Source organism: Malaclemys terrapin, chromosome 1 (assembly GCF_027887155.1).
Source record: "Malaclemys terrapin pileata isolate rMalTer1 chromosome 1, rMalTer1.hap1, whole genome shotgun sequence".
NCBI classification, from domain to species: domain Eukaryota; kingdom Metazoa; phylum Chordata; order Testudines; family Emydidae; genus Malaclemys; species Malaclemys terrapin.
The window spans coordinates 60,821,383-60,845,918 of NC_071505.1; the positions used below are offsets into that span (position 1 = coordinate 60,821,383).

Below are 24,536 nucleotides of genomic sequence, written 5' to 3' on the forward strand. Positions count from 1 at the left end.
GATCTCTGGAATGCTTTTGAACCCCAAGGACACACTCCAGATCTCTAACCCCTGCAGAGTGACAACAAAACTATAGTGTACGTGCTCCATGAATGCCTCTTCTACCTTACTCACTGATTTAGGTGGTGATGTATAGTAGAACCTCAGAGTTACAAACACCTTGGGAATGGAGGTTGTTCGTAACTCTGAACAAAACATTATGATGGTTCTTTCAAAAGTTTATAATTGAACATTGACTTAATACAGCTTTGAAACTTTACTATGCAGAAGAAAAATGTTGCTTTTAACCATCTTAATTTAAATGAAACAAACACAGAAAGTTTATTTTTTTTAGTAGTGTACGTTTTAGTACTGTACTGTATTTTTTTGTTTCTGCTGCTGCCTAATTGCATACTTCCATTTCCAAATGAGGTGTGTGGTTGACCAGTCAGATTTTAATTCTAGTGTTTGTAACTCTGACATTGTGCTGTGTATCTCTCATTCATTTCATATAGGGTTGGTTTTTTTGCTGTTCATTCCTCCATATTTCTGTGTATGTATTTTTGGTATGCCAGGCTACTCTGCCTTCTTTTTTTCCTTCTTAGTATTTGCAATAGAAATTGTATTCTTCTATATTGATCAAGTTGTGTCACATCCCATATCTTTGTAAAGCCAACTAAATCATAATTTTGTTCAATAATGAAAACCTCTAGCTCAGCCTGCTTACTACTTATTCTTCTAGCATTAGAGTATACACACATGTAAGATTTTGTTGTTGTTGTTGCTCATTTCCTCCTTAATACTTTTGTCAGCATTATCTTTTATTATATATTTTCCTTTTCACATTCTCAAATAAGCCCATAGAGACCCAATTTGGTGTTTCAGATTCCCCTTCCCTCCTCCAACTGCTTCATGTATAGTTCTCACAAGCAGTTTTGTTAACCTAAAATTCAAGAGATGGATTTATTTATTTATTCAAGAGAAGTTTCTCCAATTCATATACTCCTTTTAGTAAACTCAGAGGGCCAATGTGTAAACCTTAATTCCCTTATCTGTACACTTTCTGTGCTCCCCCCGCCCCCTTCTTTCTTCATCAACTGTCAGTATAACCTAATATAGCACAATTTTCCCTCAAAGATGAGTGGCAATTGGGAATACTGTTTTTAAGAAAAGAAAAGAAAATTTAAAAAAAACCATACCACAGTTGGTTGAATCATATTTTGCTTACATTGCTATGTGTTGTGTGAAGAACTCTGACAGTGATTTTTGTATCCTTTTAGAAATAGGGATTCATAGGTGGGAATTTTTTACAAAGTCAAAGCAGCAGGTTTGAAGGCATTTTGTGATTTAGTTTAGTTTTCTATTTGCGATGCCCAGCATGGTGATCCATTTGATGTAGCATCACCAATCAGCTCCTTTCAGTGCTAGAGTTTGCTAAGGCAAGTCATACACAGCAAAGAGGAATTGATCACATTTTCGACACTGTGATATTAAAACTGTTCAGTTCACCTGTAGCCAAGAAAATGTGCCCCCATACTTCAGGATGTATTAAATTTAATCTTTTCTTTTTTGTTAGGGGTTAAAGTTTACATAATGTGTCATTCAGAAGGAAACTTTCCAGTGATTTGCAATAAAATCCTTAGATTTCCTATTAGATTTTACCTTTGACTTTGATGGAGTGCCAGTTAGATATTCTTAGTACTCATTTCTTGAACACATACCTCAATGGGTATGATATACTATAGAGGTAAATGCTTCATTCATTGTGCATATGACTGACAGTATTAAAGGGAAGTAGGTGATAAAGCCACCTGTGCAGCTATAGAATATTTTTATTGCAAAGACTAGGAAAAGTTTTACTTATACAGTATAAGATTTGAACTGGCTGTTGCAACAAGTCGTGTACTGAAAGATGTGATCTTTTCTGAAGAGTTTGGGGTTTAAAAGTTGTCTTATCCATTTAATAAAAAAATTGATTCATCTTGCAGTTCTTACTGCAGCGAATTTATAAACTCCCAGTTCAGAAGTTTATAAGGAATGAGTATCTATAACAGTGATGCTTTTGGCACAGTGCAAGCAGGAAGAAGTTTATTTGAATCTATCCTTTGTGTTTAAAGGACAATTCTTGTTAGTACTCTAAAAAATCTACCTGGTTACTCAGGTTATCTTGAAATTTGATGTGTCTCATGGGATATGGGTAGTGATCCAAATTTGGGGTCTTTTGGTCAATGGGTTCCCGAGAGACATCCCCTTGAAATAAATAGCTTTTTAAAAACTTTTTATTAATGCAAAGTTACAATAAAATGTTAACATACTACAGCGTCCATTTCTGATTCAGGATCCGGTCAATATTTAAAGATTCTGGCTTTTTGGATGGGAAGTCCTCTTCTGAGTATACTCGAAATGGTGACCAAATTTCTAAATACCTGTCCTCTTTTGACGCTTCTCTTGTGTATGTACTTATCTAGAGATCAAATCATGACTCTGATCCTGGCACCCTAGAGAGTGCGTGGGGACCCTCTAGCCCCGAGGGGGTAACAAAATTCAGAACATTACTAGCAAAAGAGTTTGGTTTTCTGCTTAGGCTCTTGAGTAAGGATCTAGCACAGTAGTTCTTAAACTTTTGTACTGGTGACCCCTTTCACATAGCAAGCCTCTGAGTGCAATCCCCCTTATAAATTAAAAACACTTTTTAATATATTTAAGGCCATTATAAATGCTGGAGGCAAAGCAGGGTTTGGGGTCGAGGCTGACAGCTCACGACCTCCCCATGTAATAACCTCGCGACTCCCCTGAGGGATCCCGACCCCCAGTTTAAGAGCCCCTGATCTAGCACCAAGCAGATCACACTGAGCATGTGCAGAGAGCAAGGTTGAGAAGATTTGTAGCTGGAAAGCTATCACAGCAGCTGGATTATAGCTCAGGGGGATAAGCAGTAAGACTTGGATCCTGAACTCACCCAGCCAGTGACCGTTTAAATCCTACTTTAGGCTGAAATCTGGGAAAGTCTGGAAGACCTATTGCTAAAATCCGTCTCTGTGAGGGGGTTTTATTTGGGGGGAATGTAATAAAAAATAAAATAAAGATGTGAATGCTTGCTGGCAAGGGAGGGGCATTTTAGGATGTGAAGGGAATAGAGGTGAGAGGGGTTTGTTGTTGCATTGAGGGAAGGCTTTGGGGAGAGGGATTGAGGGGATTGGAGGCGGGACACTGAGAAGGGGACATGGGGCTGAGTAACAGGTCTTGGGGAGAACAGGGACAGGGGCACCTGTAAGCCAGACATTCTCCCTTTCTGTGTATGTGCTGGGATCTGGAGCCCCCTTGCCCCTCTAGAGGCGTCTGAGCCCCTCTTCCTGACCCCCATTATGAGAGCTGGGATATGGGGGGGCCTTGCCTGACTGTGGATATCTAGCCCCCGTCATGTGAGCCAGGTTCTGCGGTGGTCCCTGCTCCCTGTGGCTCCTGAGCCCCTGCTCACCCATTCCCGTGTGTGTGCGCGCGATGATCTGGGGGGGCTTGTTAGGGTTGCCAACCCTTCAAGATTGGCCTGGAGTCTCCAGGAATTAAAGATTAATCTTTCATTAAAGATTACCCTATATACTCGTTCATAAGCTGAATTTTTTTAGTAAAAAAGGGAAGCACCATAGATGGGGGGCAGCTTATGAACGGGTATAGAGAGGGAGAGGTGGGACACAGCCAGAAGGGAAGAGGCGGGGCCAGAGTCTCTCCACTTCTGGCCACGCTTCTCTCCCCCCAGCCTCCAAAGCAGCTGCAGCTCCGGGGCTGGCAGGCTGCAGCCGTGCCACTCGGCCCTGCCCCCCAGAGCAGGCTGTGGCCACGCCGCCCGGCCCAGCCCGCTGGAACATGCTGCGGCTGCACCACCCGGTCTGGCCCGCTGGAGCAGACTGCGGCTGCGCCGCCCAGCCTGCCGGAGCAGCTCCAGCCAAGTCAGAGACCTTCTCCCCTGGCCCTCCCCAGATAAGGTGGGAAGGGATGGGATGGGGGAGTGTGTGGTCCCAGGCTAGGGGTGGGGTCATGTGGGGAGTGGTCACAGGGGTTACTCCCCTGATCCCCAGCTTCCCCCTCTCCCCCCCCAAAAAAAATATTTCCCCACCAGTTGCTGTCCCGGTTCGTCAGGGTAAGCAGCTGGTGCGCCGCCGGGACACTTTGTTTACTTAGCTTTACCTCCGTGCCTGCGGATGCTCAAGGTAAACAAACCATCTCTGCCCACCAGCGGCTTATCCTGATGGCCCAGGAGCCAAAGTTTGCTGACCCCTGAATTATAGGGTCGGCTTATAAACAAACCGGCTTATGATCGAGTATATACGATCTGTCCTGTGATGAAATCTCCAGGAATACATCCAACCAAAATTGGCAACCCTAGGGCTTGTGCTCACCTATGGAAGACAGACACAGACAGACAGACACACACACACACCATGTGAGGTAGGTTCTGGAGAGGGTTTGCCTTTCTGGGTGGGTGTGAGTTCCTCTCCCTACTCCTCCCATCACATGAGATGGGATCTGGAGTACCTTTCCCTCTAAAGGGGCCTGAGCCCTTCTCCCTACCGTTTTCCATGTGAGCCAGGATCTGGATGGGGAACTTGCAACAGGCATGCTCGGAGCATGCACCAAGAACCAACTGCTGTGAGATGACTGGGATGAGGAGTTGAGAATGGGTATACTTGACACATATCAGAAACTCTCTCTAACACTGGAGAGGAGGGATGGGAACACCCACTGTCATGAATGGAGCAGTTCACACATCTCAGAGCTATTATTTCAGGCTGCATTCATCTGCACTGGGTATTTTCTTTCAGCTGCAAACATCTCATTGAGATGAATGGGCCACTTCACACCACTCTGACCCTGCTGTGCTGCTGATGTGTAGAGCCTGTTCTCCCTGTTCTCCTAATTTCAAATATTATTATAGTGGAGCGCCAGCTCTGCTCTAGGTAAGGTCGGGAAGCTATTCCTGCTTAAAGATTGACTCTTCTTAGTATTCTAAAATCCATATGCTTACATGGATTAACTTGAAATTTGCTATATCTTGTGGGAGTGTAGTGTAGGATTAGTAAAATATCCCAGAGTGCATTGTCCCACATGGTGCTGTGTGCATGGCCTCTGGGCCTCTATGCCCCCCTAAGGTGTTATAACCTTGTCTATATTAAGACAGCTTTTTGAAAAGTTTCCATTGTAGTTAATACTGTTTGAGCTTCACTAGTGTTAGTAATAGTGGGAGCCAACATTTTAAACATTGTTTCCTCTGAGCCTGCTTATAGTACTTCTAATCAACATGGTACGTCAAATGCTGGTTTATAAAAATGTAGGGTTTCTTTTGTTGTTAACACCACTAAAACTGAACTAATACTGGCAGTGGTGGGAGGCTTTCTTTCTTTCTTTGGAAAATTGCAATAGCATAGAACAGATAGTTGCCCAGATTTTCCCAGAGTCCACTGATATTAGAACATCTAAGTAGGGTAGTAGGTGTTACCATGTAAAGCACAGTTGTGATGGTAGAAAAGTTGCTGTGTGGATGCAAATTGAACTGTTTTCTTTTAACCAATTAAGGTGATCTTTCCCCTTAATCATGATTTTGTAATCAGTTAGGCTGTGTCTACACTAAAACTAAGTCTGCTCCCTGGTTCACTACCTTATTTCTCAGCCTTGAATCAAGCATCCGGGATTCCTTTTTGTGCTCCTTCAATTGCTCTTTCTCTTCTTGTCAAACAGCTGGATTGGCTGCCATGATTTGTCTTCCCCCTTTCTATAACGAAGATGCAAAAGCACAAAAAGAAATCTCTGGCCAGCACAGTTAAGGACAATAAGGTTAAGTATAACAGGAATAAAAGGAACCCCAACAATGGTATTATCCATTAATGGAACAACTGTCAATAATGCAAAAGCGTAAGCATTCAATAAACATTTCTGTTCTGTATTTCGGAAAAAGTCAGATGATATATTCATATCAGAAGATGATCATGATGAGGTCTAGATATTGACTTGTGACACATACAAAAGAAGAGAAGAGACACAAGAATGATCAAAAGATTGGACAATGTGCCTTTCAATGAAAGACTCAATGAGTTCAGTCTATTTAGTTTACCAAAAATAAGGTGAAGGAGTGATTTGATCACAATCTGTAAATTCCTACAAGGGGAACATAAATTTGATAATTGAGGTGTCTTCAGTTTATCAAAAAAAGGTGCAACAAGATCCAATGGCTAGAAGTTAAAGCTAGACAAATTCCTACTAGAAAGAAGGTGCAATAGTATAAACATTCGAACAACTTAACACACACCGTGGTGGATTTTCCATCACTGGAAATTAAGTCAAGTTTGAATGTTTTTCTGAAAGATATACTCTACTTCAACCACAACCATTGGACTTGAAGCAGGAATTAATTCAGACAAGTCCTCTGGTCTGTGTCATTCATGAAATCAAACTAGATGATCACAATGGTCTGGCCTTGGGATCTGTGACTTTACCTGAATAGCCCTTTGTCTCTTGAGTTGGGGTAGATTTGCAAGCTACCTAAGGGCCTGGATGTGGGTAGTTTTTTTTTGTTTGTTTGTTTTAAATGAAACCTAGGTAGGAGAGGAGAAACTAAAGTATGTGCAAGGTTGTATGCTAAGCAGTTGGTGTTGCCTGAAGAGCCCAGGCCAATGAAAAAAAAAACATTAATTTCTCCATCATAGAACATAACATCCTCCACGCAATAAGTATTGCTTTCTTTACAATGGAAATTTAGAGAGAGAACTACATTGTTTTTTGTAATAAGCCAAAATCATTCTGAACTTTTAGGAGTCAATATATTATTCTTTCAAGTTAAACTTTAATTTGCACCAACAGAGCTGTGAGTAGCATGCTGGTGTATTACTTCATAATAATAATTCTTAGAGACTTTTTTGAAAGCAGCTCAAACCATTATATGAAGTAATATTCAAAACCAGAAAAAGTGTGTGCATGTGTACATAGAATATAACAACGTACAAAAAACGACATCAAAAGAACACTGAGGTTGAAAAGTCAAGCTCTCAAAAGTGGGGAAATGCCAGAATTAAGGTTGCCTATGCAACTTTTAATTCAGCCTCCCCTATATGTATGCATTGTGATACAACCTTTAATTACATCATTGCTACAGTTCTTGCATAGATGCCTTCCCCATTCAGTGTACACAAAGAGAGTGCTCACTGAACAGGTGGCTAATCAATATCTTTATACCCTCAGCATTCAGTGTTTGTGGGTCCTGGGCTGGCTTACTGCACGGCACCCAACACTTGCAGCAAATACAGAATTTTACATTTTCTTATTCCTTTTTTATGGCACCCATTACCACAGTATCTGAGTGTTTCACAAACATTATTTAATTTATCTTCACACTATTCCTGTAAGGCAGAGAGAGATTGTTTGTTGTATCTAGATCAGTGGTCCCCTAACTTTTCATGGTTGGCCTCCCCCCCCCATGGGAGCCAGGCCCGGGAGCAGACAGGGTAAAGGGACCAAAACTGGGGCCACAGCTGGGGGTGGGGCTGGGAACGGAAGCCATAGCAGGGCTGCAACTGGGGGCAAGTCTGGGACTGGGAGCGGAGCCGGAGCAGAGCTGGGGGCAGATCAGGACCTCCTCTCTCTCCATGGGGGCTGGCCAGGGCCCCACTGCGCCCCCCCCCCCAAATGTTCATCTGCACCCCTCTTGGGGGGTGCCCCACAGTTTGGGGATCTCTGGTCTAAATTGTTTTTAAAAACAAGCCAGGAAAAGAGAATTTCTATCTGCGTCATTGTGAATCTTTATATCCATAGCACAGACCTTTACCGCTTGAGCTAATGGAGTAACTGGTAGCAGTAGTAGGCTTTTATCCTCCATTTAGACCAGTCACTAGCTGGGGATAGGATACACAGTTTGCAGTGGGTTCGACAAGAATTTTCTAGACCGCGAATGAATGTTAGGACTTGGGCGTTCTGGAGGGGAGTATAGTGGTTACAGACCCTTCTGTTGTTTTCCTTCCTCAAGCCTATCCCCTTTTGGACCTGGGCCCCCTTTCTCTACTTTTATCCACCTTCAACCTACACCTGTCCATTCTGCTCCTCATCCCTCTGCATTCAAGTAAGGTGCCTTTCTCCTCCTCCTCCATGCTGCTTGGCTGCTAGCCTGGGAAGCACTGAAAGCAAAGGAGAGAAAGTCTCCTTCCTTTCAGTTTTAGAGTCAGGCATCACAGTGGCCCCCAGCAGACAGGATGAACAATTGCAGGGAAAGTCCTGAAGCCTTGGAATTGAGTATGAACAATGTGGCTGGCATAAAGGAGGTATGTGGGACTGGAACATGTTCAGTGCAGACAGAATGTTTGGAGAATCTAGCTGCCAAATTCTGAGAGGCTTCCACTGAGCATGTGCAAATAGCCATTTGCATAGGGTTATAAATTGGCCATATTTGGGTGAATTTTCACGGGAGAAGCAAAGTACATGACGGCTGACCCCAAAGGGACCTCTGTGCCCATCTTCAAGTCTCTACTCTAAAGCATGGCGGTGCTAGAATTTCTCAGTGAAAATGGTTGTAAGAATTTTTTTAACACTGGCAAAAAAACATATTTTTCCCTAACTTTGTCCTCAGAAATTGTTGAATCATTTTTACTGAATGGTTAAAGCTTGGCAAAGTTATAAGCAACTAAAACCAGTTTCTTAGAATGTACAGTATTAGGCAAACTTAACTATAGGAGTCCCTAGACAATAAATTACGTATAAAATGTAAACTCAAATATAAGGATTGGGTGCTGTCTACTTACAGGACAAAAAGACTGTGCCAACTATTTTGAAACTTACAGACGCTCTCAGCCTCATAAATGAAGGGCACATACATTTTAAAAAGTGATGTTACATTGTAGAGGAGAAAGCATGAAATTGTTCAGAATTAGTTGTTTGTGAAACACCCACAATACTTCAGTTTCATGTCAGCATCATGATTTAAAATATGGAACAAGCCCAAATATTTTTATGGAGTAGAATTCAGTGATGGATGCACTCTTGTTAAACAGGAATGAGAGAAAATGAACATTTGGTAGTTCAAATTGTGTGGGTTTTTTATTTTTTTAAAAAGAGGGAGAGTATTGTACCAAAAACAAAAACCGGGTATCTGGTAGACATGTGGGAAAATCATGTAAAATTCAAATGAAGTGCTTTTTAAGGCAAGCTTAAAAATAAAAATGACAAAAATCGTATAACCTTGTGACCAGAGATGATAAGCAACAATGGTAAAATATGTTTGATCCACTGCGGTGTCTCTGTGGAATCTTTGTAAAGGGTTTACAGTGACAATTTTAAAGTTGCTATTATGATATGAACAGAGAGGAACCTGTTGATACACTGGTAAACTACTCCTGTACCACAGTCTTTATCTTTGCAAATTTCTGATTTTTTTTTTTAATTGAAGTGCTGTTTTTTAAAACACTAATATAGATGATTACAAACACACACACAATAGCTAATGAAACAGCACATATCAAAATAATACTGTGAGTGACAAATGATTACTATTTAAAGTCAATAATCAACTGTTTTTGTAACACTTTATTATGGTTTCTTACATTTTTTAATATGACGTTTTTTCCTCAGTCCTTTTTAGATTGTTTTATTTATTCATACGCTGTAAGGTTTGTATTCTAAAATATTAATTAGTCTCAGGCATAATACAGTACTAGCTTTATGTATATACATATTTTTTATTTTAACACCGTGCATGCTTCTGTCTCTCTATCTTTACAATTTCCAGAAGATTCTACGCACTTTAAAAGTATAACATAATATTTTCATGTTTCTTTTTAGTATACCTCCAGATAATCTTTCTATTCAAGAGTTTCAGAGAAATGAGAGTATTGATGTTGAGGTGAGGAGACTAGAGTGTTTTTGTATTACCTTACTATAAACTAACTAGGAATGTTCAAACTCATAGGTAACTGTCATAAATTAACATCTGGAGAAAACGATGGTTGATACCGAATTTTACTAACTTGGCTGCAACTTCTTTTTTGCTCAGTAAAAAAGATGATAAAACCAGGGGTCCAGATTGTGGCTGGCTTTTGGGGTGTGCTTAGGGGTGGGAAGACATGCACAAGGAGTTCTTTGTTGGTATCAACTGGGGTGCAAGACAACCCCAAGGAATGGGGGCAAGTGGAACATGTCTCTGCCTCTCACACATTATCTGGTTCTGCATAGAGGGAATGCATGTGGCAGCCTCCTAAGGGATGGCATAATTGCTGCAATTCTCCAGATGTCACTGAAGCCTCCTACTTTCCTGAATTAAAAAGTCTCCTAAGCTTTCTCTGAGAAAGTGCAGCTCGATCCAATCCCATACTCAAGGTCATACTTTCATGGCACAATCTGCCCCATAATTGTTAAATAGAATTATTTCTGTATTCATAAATAGTCCTTATTAAACGTTCATAAAGGACCACACTGTGAACCCCTTACTCCCATTTGTGAACTGTTACTCACACAAGTAACTGCTTACCATTTGAGAGTAAATGTTCACAACCTGATCTAAAGTGAATGCCTCATGTTGCACTTTCTTAAGAGTGAAGCAACACTCTTGATTGGCCAAGAGATGATACGCATTCAGTAATCATGATTATTTAAGCAGTGACTGTGTTCACCTCTTTAAAAAACAAACAAACAGGAAGATATGGTCCTTGCTCCAGGAACTTTAAATCTGAATGAACAGATGAAGTAGGGTTACCATATCTCAAAAATAAAAAAAGAGGACCCTCCACGGGCCCTGGCCCCGCCCATTTCCCCACCCACTAGCCCCGCCCCTTCCCCACCCTAACTCCGCCCCCTCCTCCCTTCCACTCCCAGCCAGGGGGAAAGGGCTGCCCCAGTGCTACCGGCTTCAGGGTTTGCCGGGCAGCCCCCAGACCCTGCGCCCCCAGCGCAGCTGGAGCCCGGGAGGGGAAGCGCCAGCCGGGGGCGCAGGGTCTGGAGGCTGCCCAGCAAACCGTGAAGCCGGTAGCGCTCGGGCTTTGGGCAGCCCCTATGCCTCCGGACCTGCGCCCCCAGCCGGGTACTTCCCCTCCCGGGTTCCGGCGGCGCAGGGTCCGGAGGCACGGGGGCTGCCCGAAGCCGGTAGCGCTCGGGCAGCCCGGCTCTTAAACAGAGCCGAAGAGGAGCAGAGCCTCCCGGCGCCGTGGCTCTGTGTAACTGACACTGTGTCAGTTACACAGAGGCGAAGAAGAGCAGAGCCGCGGCTGGAGGCTCTGCTCCTCTTCGGCTCTGTTTAAGAGCTAGGCTGCCCGAGCGCTACCGGCTTCCGGCAGCCCCCGTGCCTCCAGACCCTGCGCCACCGGAACCCGGGCGGGGAAGTGCCCGGCTGGGGGCGCAGGGTCTGGAGGCATGGGGGCTGCCCGAAGCTGGTAGCTCTCGGGCAGCCCGGCTCTTAAACAGAGCCGAAGAGGAGCAGAGCCTCCCGGCTTGGCGGCTCTGCTCCTCCCCGACTCTTCGGCTCTGTTTAAGAGCCAGGCTGCCCGAGCGCTACCGGCTTCAGGCAGCCCCCTTGCCTCCAGACCCCAGCCGCCGGCCGGGCACTTCCCCTCCCGGGCTCCGGCGGCGCAGGGTCTGGAGGCACGGGGCTGCCTGAAGCCGGTAGCGCTCGGGCAGCCCGGCTCTTAAACAGAGCCGAAGAGTCGGGGAGGAGCAGAGCTGCAAAGTGCCCGGACGGGGGTTTGAGTGCCGAAAAGCCGGACATGTCCGGGAAAAAGAGGACGTATGGTAACCCTAGATGAAGCAACTCAGACACACAGTGCCCTTGACGACCTCAGGCAGTTTATCAGACAGCACTGCAGTTTAAATGGGTGTGTTACAGTACTTGGTAGGGTTAACATTGGAAAAGCCTTGGAGAAGGAAGAGAGACTGGTCACTTTTCACACCAGGGCTGAGATAGGAGTTCTAGGTTGAAGGGCAGTGATACTGCAGCCAGGATATACAGAGCTCACAATTAAAAATGGAAGCAGGGTTCCCTGTAGTGGCCTAGATCAGTGGTTCTCAACCTACACAAGTCTTCCAGAGGATACATCAACTCATTTAGATATTTGCTTAGTTTTATAACAGGCTAAATAAAAAGCACTAGCAAAGTCAGTACAAACTAAAATTTCATACAGACAGTGACTGGTTTATACTGCTCTATATACTATACACTGAAATGCAAGTAAAATGCTTCTAATTGATTTATTTTATAATTATATGATAAAAATGAGAAAGTAAGCAATTTTTCAGTAATAGTGTGCTATTATACAAATATATTTTTGTCAGATTTTGTAAGTAAGTAGTTTTTAGGTGAAGTGAAACTTGTGGGTACGCAAGACAAATCAGACTCCTGAAAAGTATCAGAGGGGTAGCCGTGTTAGTCTGGATCTGTAAAAAGCAACAGAGAGTTCTGTGGCACCTTTAAGACTAACAGATGTATTGGAGCATAAGCTTTCGTGGGTGAATGCCCACTTCGTCGGATGAATGAATTTTGTACTCCTTAAAAGGGGTACAGTAGTCAGGAAAGGTTGAGAGCCACTGATGTAGATCTAGTATGCAGTAAAACAGACCTACTGATGGGCATGGGTCGTAATTGTCCCATGTTAGTTCCTCTCAGGATCAAGCCAAAAGAGAACCTTCTCTTATAAACACATTCTTCTGCTTGGTCTTGTTAATACACTGTCTTAATCTTCTAGTTAAGATGGAGTAGGGAGGGGAAGAGGAGGTTTGGTTGTGAAGGTCAGATTGTCCCTTTCCAAAACTCTCTAAATTCAGTTTGAAGTAAGCTTTTCAGCAATGATTTTCAAAATTCAGTGGGATCTGTTGAGTGATCTGCCCTTCAGAAGATCAGGCAGATGCCTAAAATATGAATTTAGAAGCCTAATTTTAAGCTCCTATATTTGAAAAATTTAGCCATCCTGTATTAGCAATTTTACAACAGTAAGCATAATAAATATAAAAGATGTTGCTTCTCAAGTATCACTGAGCATGACCATTCATACTTTATTTGAACATTATTTTCTTACATTTAATGAATGCATCCAGACTATAACTTTCTGTATCTTCTTCCATTTCTTTAAGTGTATATATGTCTTCTAAGTGTTAATTATAATTTTAATCACTGAATTTTTCCTAGAAAACAAATTTAAATGTATTTCATTTGTTTTAGGTGGTGCAACTCATCAGCACAGAGATACTGCCGTATGCTAATTTTATTCCCAAGGAATTTGTTGGTCAGATAATGACTATGCTTAATAAAGGTTCAATACATTCTCAGTCATCCTCATTTACGGGTATGTTACCTCAATTATAAACAAAAGATATAAGAACAGTGTACAAATCCTGTGGAAGGCAAATTAAAATGTGCATATTACAATACCGATTTTACCAAAGATTTTAAACTTCACCAATATCATGAATAAGTTCCCAGCCCACAGAGATGATCTCAAATACTATAATTTCTTAATCTATGAGATAAATTTCATGCTATGAAGAATGCATAGTATTCTGTTTGCAACTTTCTGGTAATATTTCTGCATTTTGGGGTAAATATCTTGTTTAAGGATGCACTCTTGTCTCTTTGTACTTACCTAGGCTTTGAGTCTTTTTTTTTTTTTTTTTTTAACTGTCTTCCTCCACTTCCCACTCACTGCATGCAAGTTAAAATAGGTACTGGTAATAATTTCAGGCAATTGCAATGCATAAAAAAAAAATCCTTTTCTTTGAAATTGAGTGACCTTGATAAAACTAAGGGGTGTAACTGACTAGACATCGCTTTTAGATTGAAGTTTTATAGCTAAATTAAAACACTAATTGAAAATATACAGCTGTTTCTGAATTTTATGTACTAATTAAAAATGGCTATATGGCTATCTTTTTTAGAATGTGTGCTTTACAGTATTTGCAAATGTTACCATTTTAAATACTGTAGGTATGATTAAGGCAGCTATTGAAATAAAAAAATATGGTATGTTTACTATGCTTGTTTCACTATTAAAGATTATTTTACTTTGACAGAAGCAGAAATAGATATTCGAATGAGAGAAGAATTTTCTAAGATGTGCTTTGAAACACTGCTTCAGTTTTCATTCAGTAATAAAGTCACAACTCCTCAGGAAGGATACATCTCTAGAATGGCACTGTCTGTACTCTTGAAAAGATCACAGGATGTACTGCATCGCTACATAGAAGATGAAAGATTAAGTGGCAAATGTCCTCTTCCACGGTATGTACTGTATGTATTTTAAAAAAAAAAAGGCAAGCCAATATTTTATGGTAGAGAAACAAATGTATTTACAATTAAGAATATAATTTGACCAAAAAAAATCTGTTCTTCTTCAAGTAGTGTCCATATGGGTGCTCCACCCTAGGTGCAATATTTCACCTTTCTGGAACCGTCTTTACCGCTTGCAGTGGTCTTGGGAGTCCATCACTATGGACAAGAGGGTTTGGGAGATAATTTCCTCTTATACCTGACAACCCCCCTTTCCTGTCCCTCTTCAGAGACCCTTCCCATGAGAACCTGCTTTGGCAGGAAATAGACCCCCTTCTACACCTGGATGCTATAGAACTAGTTCCGACACAGCACAGAGGGGAAGGGGTTTTACTCCAGGTGTTTTCTGGTCCCAGAAAAGAGTGGCAGTTGAAGATCCAGCCTAGTTTTAAGACTATTCAGTACCTTTGTGAAGGCACACAAATTCAGAATGGTGACACTTGCAATGATAATCCCATCACTGGACCAAGGAGATTAGTTCTCGGCCCTAGACCTTCAGGATGCATATTTCCACATTGGAATCCACCCATCCCACAAATGATTCCTATGCTTTACAATAGGCCAGTACCAATCAATTGCACACATGCAAAATAGGAAATGACTGCCTAGGACGGAGTACTGCAGAAAAGGACCTTGGGGGTTATAGTGGATCACAAGCAAAATATGAGTCAACAGTGTTATACTGTTGCAAAAAAGAAAACGTCATTCTGGGATGTATTAGCAGGAGTGTGGTAAGCAAGCCTAGAAATAATTTTCACTCTACTCCTCACTGATAAGGCCACAATTGGAGGATTGTATCCAGTTCTGGGAACTGCATTTCAGGAAAGAAGTGGACACATTGGAGAAAGTCCAGAGGAGAGCAACAAAAATGATTAAAGGTCTAGAAAATATGACCTATGAGGAAAGATTGAAAAAATTGGTTTTGTTTAGTGAAGAAGAAAAGACTGAGGGGGGACATAAGTTTTCAAGTACATAAAAGGTTGTTACAAGGAGGAGGGGAAAAAAATTTCTCCTTAACCTCAGGATAGGACAAGAAGCAATGGGCTTAAATTGCAGCAAGGGCGGTTTAGGTTGGATATTAGGAAAATTTCTGTCAGAGTAGTTAAGCACCGGAACAAATTGCCGAGGGAGGTTGTGGAATCTCCGTCATTGGAGGTTTAAGAACACATTAGACAAACACCTGTTCAGAATGGTCTAGTTATACATAGTCCTGTCTTGAGCATAAGCGACTGGAATAAAAGACCTATTGAGGTCCCTTCCAGTCCTACACTTCTATGATTTTCAGTACAGGGTGCTCCATTTTGGCCTATCATATGCCCCATGGGTCTTCTCAAAGATCATGTCAGTAATAGTGGCTCACCTCTGCAGGAATGCAATTTTGGTGTTGCCTTACCTAGACGATTGGCTTCTGAAAGGACACTCCTGGGAGGTGACTTCTCAGGCAATGTACGAAGCCATAGAACTCTTCCTGAAGCTGAGCCTTCAATTGAGCAATCTGAAGTCCACCTTGACCCCTGTGCAAAAGAGCCTTCCTCCCAGTGCACAGGTTTATGTCCCCTTCAGACTTAATCAATACGATTCTGATCAGCCCTTAGACACTGGTCAGGTACCGTCTCTGGCTACTGGGGCATATGGTGGCTGGCACTTTCATTATAGATCACTAAGCCCTTAACAAATTCACGGTCCCTGTTGGTCAATTTCACAGTCAGAGGATTAAAAAAAAACATAAATTTCATGATTTCAGCTATTTAAGTCTGAAATTTCATGTTGTAATTGTAGGGGTCCTGACCCAAAAAGGAGTGGGGGGTGGGGGGGAAGTTGTAACGTTATTGTAGCAGGGGTTGCGGTACTGCTACCCTTACTTCTGTGCAGCTGCTAGTGGCGGTGCTGCCTTCAGAGGTGGGCAGCTGGAGAATGGCGGCTGCTGGCCAATATCCCAGCTCTGAAGTCAGAACCGCCGCCAGCACAGCAGCGCAGAAGTAAGGATGGCATGGTATGGTATTGCCACCCTTACTTCTGCGCTTCTGTCTGCAGAGCTGGGCCATCAGTCAACAGCCGCTACTCTCCGGCTGCCAAGCTCTGAAGGCAGCAGCACAGAAGTAAGGATGGCATGGCATGGTATTGCTACCTTTACTTTTGCGCTGCTGCTGGCGGGGCGCTGCCTTCAGACCTGGGCGCCCAGCAAACAGCCGCCACTCTCCAGACCCCCAGCTGTGAAGGCAGCACAGAAGTAAGGGTGGCAATACCACAACCTATCTAAAATACCCTTGTTGGACTCCCCCCCCCCCCCCCCCCCCCGCAACTCCCTTTTTGGGTCAAGACCCCCAATTTGCGAAACGCTGGTCTCCCCCCATGGAATCTGTACAGTATAGGGTAAAAGCTCACAGAGAGGCCAAATTTCACGGTTTGTGATGCATTTTTCATGGCCGTGAATTTGGTAGGGCCCTATAGATCACACATGACTGCTTATGCAATGCCTTTAAGGGTAGGTCAGGATGGTTTATTCGCTTGGCAGACACAGTCTCAACATGTTGCTTTCCATACCCAGTTCTGTATAGTTGGTGGAAAGACCCTCACAACTTGTGTGCGGGAGTCCCCTTCATCTGTCCTCCCCCCAATGACTGTCATAATGACAGATGCTTCCCTGTTGGGATGGCGTGCGCATCTAGACTCCAAACAGTTCAGGGCAGGTAGATGCCTCAAGAAAATTCTCTGCATATCTTCCTCCTGGAACTCAGTGTTACCCTGGAAACAGAATTTAGGTATCCCTCCAGTAGCTCACCTAGTGACCCCTCCAGGGTTTACCAAAGACTCCCTCAAAACAACCCACCTATTAACCATCAGGTATGAGTCTCCAGGGTGGCTAAAGCAATACCTGGAGGACATGTATACAGACTTCTGATAAATGATTGACCCAGGTAGTATCTTTCCAAAACAAGTCACCCTTTTATTGGTGCAAACACAAATCCCCAACGCAGTAACACAAATCCCCAACACAACAGGCTAAAGCACCCCCCAAAACTACATTACCACACAGTTTGATGTGATGCTAAGTGGCTGCACCCTGCTTATGGTGATCGGTCATTCACAGGCCGCTGACAGTTCCTGGTAACTGTCTTTAGATTATTCCTCTCTGATCTTCTGATCTTCATGTGCTCTCCTGCTCCTAGTCTTTTCCCTCTACTGGACTGAATGGACAGTACTGAACAGGCAAAGCAAATGAACAGAACACTGTCCTCTGTTCCTCTTCTGACAGGCTTGATTGACATGTTGTTTTGCTTGCTTTTGCTAATATCTTTTTGTCAGAACTCTCCAGAGCACATACCACTTGTAACATTTATTTCTAACATACCTGGTTTCATGATCAACAGTTAACTCATTACTTGCCATTTTGCAACATAGTTTATAATGTACCTAGTCTTATGATCAACAACTGCCTCATTTCAGGTTGTCCATGCCACTTTGCAACATTGTCTCTAATGTAGCCAGAAGGTCCCCAGCCTCATGGTCAATGTTATCTCACCACTGTTTTCCCTGTCAACTTCTCCCCTGCCAATATCAGTACTACATGACCTACAGTTTTCATCTAATAGTGAAGTGACTCTTGCTTATTCAAAATGGAGGCCTGGGATACAAGATGGAGTCTGGGGCCTTCAAAAAGGGGTTTCTCTGGTATCAAGGGCAGGCAGATGCGTGTGTCTCCAGTTTTCTGCCACTAATTAGAGGCAAAAACATAAAGGTCGTGACTGACATGTCATAAATGTTTTATATAAACCAGCAAGGAAGAGCAAGATCCCCCTTCCTTTTGCTGAGGCTATAAAGCTTTGGAATTGGAGTATATGAAATCAGATTTTTATCACAAAATACCTTCCAGGAGTTCAGCATGTGACCGCAGACAGACTCAACAGGCACTTCTCTCAAGACCATGAGTGGGAGATAGATTCAACCATACTTCACCACATATTCTACCAATGGGGTACTCGTCAGATAGACTTTTTCACCGCAGCAATAAACGGGAAATGCACCCAGTTTTGCTCCAGAACTAGTCTGCGTCATTGATCCCTGGGGGATGCCTTTCACCTCCAGTGGTTGCTGGGTCTTCTGTATACGTTCCCCCCAACACCTCCAATATCCAAAGTCCTACTCAAAATAAAAAGGGACAAGGCCAGAGTTGACAACATGGTTTCCTTATCTGATACAGATGACAGTGTTCTCCCCAATTGCTCTTCGTGCCACTCCTCCTATCGTCTTTTAGAAGAGTGGGAAGATCCATCACCCGTCTTAGAATCCTTCACCTCAAAGCATGGGCATAGAAACTGCCTATTCACAGCAAGTAAAAAGGGGGTTACTGCACAGCAAAAAACAGTCTACACCCTGCAGTTACAATAATGGACAATATTTGCTCATTGGTGTGATCTCAAACTCATTGCTGCCAGACATACTGGATTACATTCTAGAACTACAGACCTCAGGATTATCACTGAATTCCATTAGAGTTCATCTGGCAGCCATCCTCCAGTAGAAGGTTATGCTGTATTTGCCCACCCAACGACAATGAGGTTCCTCAAAGGCCTGTGCAACCTTTTTCTAACAATTAAATGCCCTACTACAGTTCAGGACCTCAGTTTGGTTCTTAAATGCTTTACAAGACCACCGTTTGAACCTATAGCCTGCTCACAACTCTGTTTATCAGTGAAATTGGCATTTCTGGTTGCCATCACATTGGCTCGCTGAATGGGGGAAATGGGGCTTTTATGGCATACTCCTCATTTTATGGCACAGTCCCCATATTTTTCAGAGACAACGTTACATTATGACCAGACCCCAAGTTTTTGCCAAAAGTACCTTTTGATTTCCATATTAATCAGCCCATTCACCTCCCTGTCTTTTACTATAAACCTCACCAGATAAGAGGGAGGCATTGCTCCACACACTTGATGTCAGGAGATCCCTTGTCTTCTACCTTGATAGGACTAAACATTTCAGGGAGACCTCCAGATTTTTGTCTTGATCTCAGACAGGGCAAAAGGAGGTGCAATCTCTAAAGAGAGGCTCTCTAGCTTGATAACTGACTGTATTAGTAACTGCTACTGAACTTATAATCTTGAAGCACCCACTGACATACAAACTCACTCTGAAATCTATTTCCACCTCCACAGCCTTTCTTAAGAATGTTCCTGTCATTGAAATATGTAAAGCCTCAACACAGGCTTCTATGCATACATTTGCTGACTGCTATCCTATAATTCACGACTCTGCTTCTGATACTGTGTTTGGCTCAGCAGTACTTTCTTTCACACTGAATTAGACTCCAAAGCCGCCTCTTCCTTAAAAGGGAACTTCTCTGTAGTCACCTAGAGTGGAGAACTGATAGGGACGCTACTTGAAGAAGAAAAAATGGTTACTCATCCTGTACAGTAATTGCAGTTCTTCGAGATGTATGACCTGATGGTGTTCCAGTACCCACCCTCCTTCTGCTCTGCTTCAATTACCTGTCATGAGGCTTCACGGTAGAGAAGGAACTGATGATGGTTAGCCTGTGCAGTGCTATATAGCAACGCCATGGAGCACAAGGTGGAATAACATGAATTCTCAGGCTGAACAGACACTGCTATGAAAAATCTCCCACGGAAGTACAAGGGGCACAAATGCTCCTAGAGTGGACACATAGAGGGACACATCTTGAAGAACTGCAGTTACTGCACAGGGTGAGTTACTATTTCTTATGGAAGAATGTGTAAGGGCAGGTAGTTTCAGATCAAATGCCAAATTTGGGAAGGCTATTGATTGGAAGGGCCTTTAAGAAGCAGTTATCCTCAAGACTATTACCCAGAGTTCAGGAGTGCAATATATAGTAGTACAATTGTATTTCATTGTCTCTGAAAAGTTTCTGTAACCATCTCTTCCTTAATTTCTAGCAGAGCTATTGATAGGTTGATGAGAAAATATTAAAGTTCCTAAAAATAAAATAAAATAATAGCAAAGTAGTAATATTCTGAAGCATTAGTCATACCATCGTTGTTGTTGAAATAGAAAACTGAACATAAATATATGGTAACATTTTTAAAAACACTTAAATAACTTAGGCATCTCAGTTCCATTTAAAAGCTTTTGAAAATTTTATCCATTCAGTACGTGATTGAATAAATGACTTCTGTGAGACTCCTTATATGCTTGAAGTTAAGCACATATATTAGTGTTTGCATGATTGAGGCCTATGTATTGACATGATTTCAAAAAATTAAATATAAATTGGTCACATGTATGTGGGGAAATGAGATCAGTTAAAGATGAATGTTAATTACAGCATTAGATAACCTTGGTTTCACTGGGTTGCGTGTCAAAGGTTTTATTGTTCAAAATTTGTTTTTGTATTTGCTATATAAGTCAACAGAAAAATCATATTCTGGGAAACATTTTTGAAATTGTACAGTTGATAGTTTATATATTTTCCCCTTGTAGGCAGCAAGTAACAGAAATCATATTCGTTTTAAAAGCTGTCAGTACTCTAATAGATTCCCTTAAGAAAACTCAGCCTGAAAATGGTAAGTTGTTTTAATCAGAAGTCTAAACAAAATTATGTACCTAATATGTTTGTGCAAAAAATATATCTAAAGCACTATTTCCAAGAAAAGTATCATCCATATGAATCTTAATTTGCCCTTTCATGTTTGTGTAGGTGCCAAGTAGAAATTTTTAAAACATCTCTTTAACGGGTCCATCAGCCTACATAAATAAAATAATATCTAACTCTTATATATTGCTTTTCATCAGTCACTCTCACAGCACTTGACAAAAGAGTATCACTAGAGTAGAAAGCTTCCAGCTGAGGTACCAATGCCCTTTCTTAATCTAAAACATGTTTTGGTAAATATTACTATAAAATATGATAAGATCTTAGAGTGAAATTTTCTTTCTTTGTATCTTTTCTTTATCTCCCATTGTAGTCTACCTCCTTTAATCTTGCTAAATCTTTGTTTATCCAGACCATATTCTATTCAGTCTTAAAGCTCTCATTCACTATTAGGTCCATTAAGATTAAGATAGGGATAAATTTACTTTTCTAAAGATACCGTCTGTATAATATTTTTACTTCTGAGTGTTGGCTCCTTAATGCTGCACAAGCAGAACTCCTGTAGCTTTTAGAACATTTTTGGTCCTTATGGGCAGTGTTCACCGGTAGTCTTAACTGTTGCTCTTGGAAAACTTATATCCAGTTCATTCTTGACCATAGTCAATAAAGGAATATTCATCAAGAGCTGTGCTTCTCCTGCTACCACTCAGCACCACTCGGCTTCTTTACTTCGCTGCTTCACTGAGTCTTTCTTCTGTTTTTTTTTCATTTTCCTTCCGTTCAGTTTAGTGTTTTAAATATAATTTTTTACTTCCATGACTCCTCACACTATCCTCAGACACGGGAGTGTCAGTCACCTCTCAACCTCTGAGCCCCATTAGGTCATTTTCGATGCACTCCCTTAGCTCTTTTGTATTGGTTCAAATCTTTAATTAACTATTGTATTCCAAAATCAAAAGTAAAACTTCATGCTGTTGGAAAAAAACTTTCTGACAGGGAGATAAAAATAGACAGCAAACTAAACAAGGCATATAGTTTAAAACTCCCAGCTGTTGAACTGGATGAGAAGTACTATCACGGATATGTGTTGTGCTGTCCTTTCATGCCCTCTGCTATCTCTGTTCTTGCATTCAAGAAGGGTTCTGAAATTGACAAGAGGCCTGGTTACTGAAAAGCTTCAAAAAGACTGCTGCAGCTATCACTTTGGATGACTAATTGTTTTTATTTTCCTCTCCTACCCCAATCAGAAGCACATTTTTAACTATCACTTTTCAAGGAGGCTCACATTTTTTTCAGGCATGACCATGTTTCTTAAAGTGCTGCTTGAAAATCCCTTAAAAACTTCTCTACATTTTTTTTAGCACAAACAGAAGAGAAAAATACAAAACTAAGGAAGCTTTAAATAAGAATAGAATGGAGACTGCTAAAAAGCTGCTTCTTTTTGCCAACTCTGGAAGTCTATAAAATCATACATAAATTTCTTGCAGTACATTTGTCTCTGAAATAACGTGCAAAACAAGAGCAAAATATGGTAGATTCCACTTAATAGCAATCCTGATATTAACAACTTCCCCAGTTAATAGCAACATTTTGCCAGGAACCAGTCCCATCACATTAACTTAATGGGGTTCAAATAGTGGCAACTGCATGACACTATTGAGAACCTTTTTTGGAAGAAAGGTCCCAGCCACAGGCAGATTTCTGGGATTTCCACAAGGGAAGGAAGCACTGGGACGTACCTTCCCTGGCTGCAGCCCCACAAACCCAACTGCACCCAGAGACCTGCTGCTAGCAAAGGAGGTAACGGACTGGGGTGCTTGTATCTCCTGCCAAAGTCCCAGCACTGTGGGCCGGGAGGGGAGGTTGTGGGCAGATTAGTAGCAGGATTGGGGGCTGCATCCCCGATGCTGGGGCTTTCCACAGGGAATGGGGTAACGAGGACACACAGAGCTGCGTGGTATCTCTCCATGCGCTCTCCAGGTTGCACCCACATGTCCCAGCACTTCCTTTCTTGGCCACAGCCCCACAAACCTGCCTTCCACTTGTTGGCAACTTCTGGATAATGGAAACTTTTGCTGGAAACCAAGAGTTTGTTAATAAGCGGAACCCACTGTATCTGAGGTTTTCTATCCAGTTTATGATCCTAAAGGATAGCATGCATTACATTAAACCCTGGAGACCTACTAACCTGAAAATGCTTCATCTTTATATAGTAGATGGTTAACTTGCGCACGAAGCCACAACATACCTTCATTGTCTGTCAGCTCTTCCTTTGTGAGGCAGGTTAGTCATCTTTGTGTATCTACCCCATCCCTGATAAATAGGTGGTTCTTAGAGTAGTTGTCCCTATGGGTGTACGAGTGTTTGGTAGCAGTGTCTGCCCCTGCGCCTAATACGTCCTTGTGCTCCAGTCTGAAACCTGCTGCCGCTCCAGTTTTCTCCTCAGCTGCCTGTGCTAGAGACAGAGTTTTGCGGTGTCAGTTAACTTCAGATTAGCTAGTTTGCTCATCTGTTTTTTTATTTATTTTATTTAAACGTTTTAATGTAATGTGTATTAAATCTCCACACACAAATTACAGCCAGGGCCTATCTGCAGCTTGTGGGCCATATGCAGCCTGTACATTTGTAAGACCTCATGCCAGACTGCATTCCCAATGCCTTCAAGCCTACCTCAAGCACAGCTTGTCCAAGAGGGTGTCTATCTCTGAGTTCTCAACTCTCTGTAAGTAGAAGGATCCCTGCAAGGTATGCTTGTATTCACCCCCCACAATGACAATCATCACAGATGCCTCTCTGTTAGGCTGGTGATCTCATGTCACAAAGCAGGTGGACCCATTAGGGGTCTGCTCTTCACATCAATCTATTTGAGCTCAGAGCAGTTCAATATAAGTGCAGTCATTTTTTACCCCAAATCAAGGGTCACTCAGAAGAGACATGATGGACAACAGAGCTACTATATATTATGTAAACTGCTGAGGGGGAGCACAATCCCAATCCTTGTGCACAGAAGCAATGAAATTTGGAACTGGTGCATAACCCACCAAATCAACGTCTTAGTGGCATTTCTATCAGGTTTGCAAAGCATCATAGAAGAAACACTGAACAGACATTTCTGTGAGGTCTACAAATGGGAGCTGAGCTATCCTATCCTACAGGTAGTGCTCACCTAGGGCTGTCCAGGGATAAACCTCTTCCTGATGCCATACAACAAGAAATTCCCACAATTTTGCTGGAGGGGAGGGATGCCATCATAACTCGTTAGGAGATGCCTTCTTCACTCCTTGGCCACTAAGGGTATGTCGACAGTGCAATTAAAAACCCGTAGCTGGCCCAGGCCTGCTGACTTGGGTTCACAGGTGTTGGGCTAAGGGGCTGTTTAATTGCGGTGTAGACGTTTGGGCTTGGGCTGGACACTGAGCTCTAGGACACGGTAAGGTGGGAGAGTGCTTCAACATGTTTTAGAAAACAATATTCGTCAGCTACTTTACAATTCAGAATCACCAACTACCAGACATTAATGGCGAAGTACAACCATACAAATTATACCAGGCTGAACTCCTTTATTGAATATCTACCAGCAGAACACAGAGCAATTTCAGGCGATCATTGCAGAAGGCCAACTGCTTGCCATACCATCTCTGCAGGCCTCTCTTGACATTGCTGATACTGCTGTTCAGTCTATTTCTATGGCAGTAGTTTTGA

General features: G+C 42.3%; 1 protein-coding gene across 4 annotated transcripts in view; it reads left to right on the forward strand.

Annotated features, from left to right (window-relative positions):
* Positions 1–24,536, forward strand: part of MON2 (MON2 homolog, regulator of endosome-to-Golgi trafficking) — a 172,964-nt gene that overhangs the window by 134,945 nt on the left and 13,483 nt on the right. For 3 of the 4 annotated variants that reach the window (XM_054025391.1, XM_054025400.1, XM_054025410.1), the window contains 4 exons: positions 9,796–9,856; positions 13,157–13,280; positions 14,005–14,212; positions 20,723–20,805. In XM_054025391.1, the coding sequence (XP_053881366.1) occupies positions 9,796–9,856; positions 13,157–13,280; positions 14,005–14,212; positions 20,723–20,805 (476 nt within the window). The remainder of the gene's footprint in view (positions 1–9,795; positions 9,857–13,156; positions 13,281–14,004; positions 14,213–20,722; positions 20,806–24,536) is intronic. The other variant, XM_054025417.1, reaches the window with a different exon arrangement.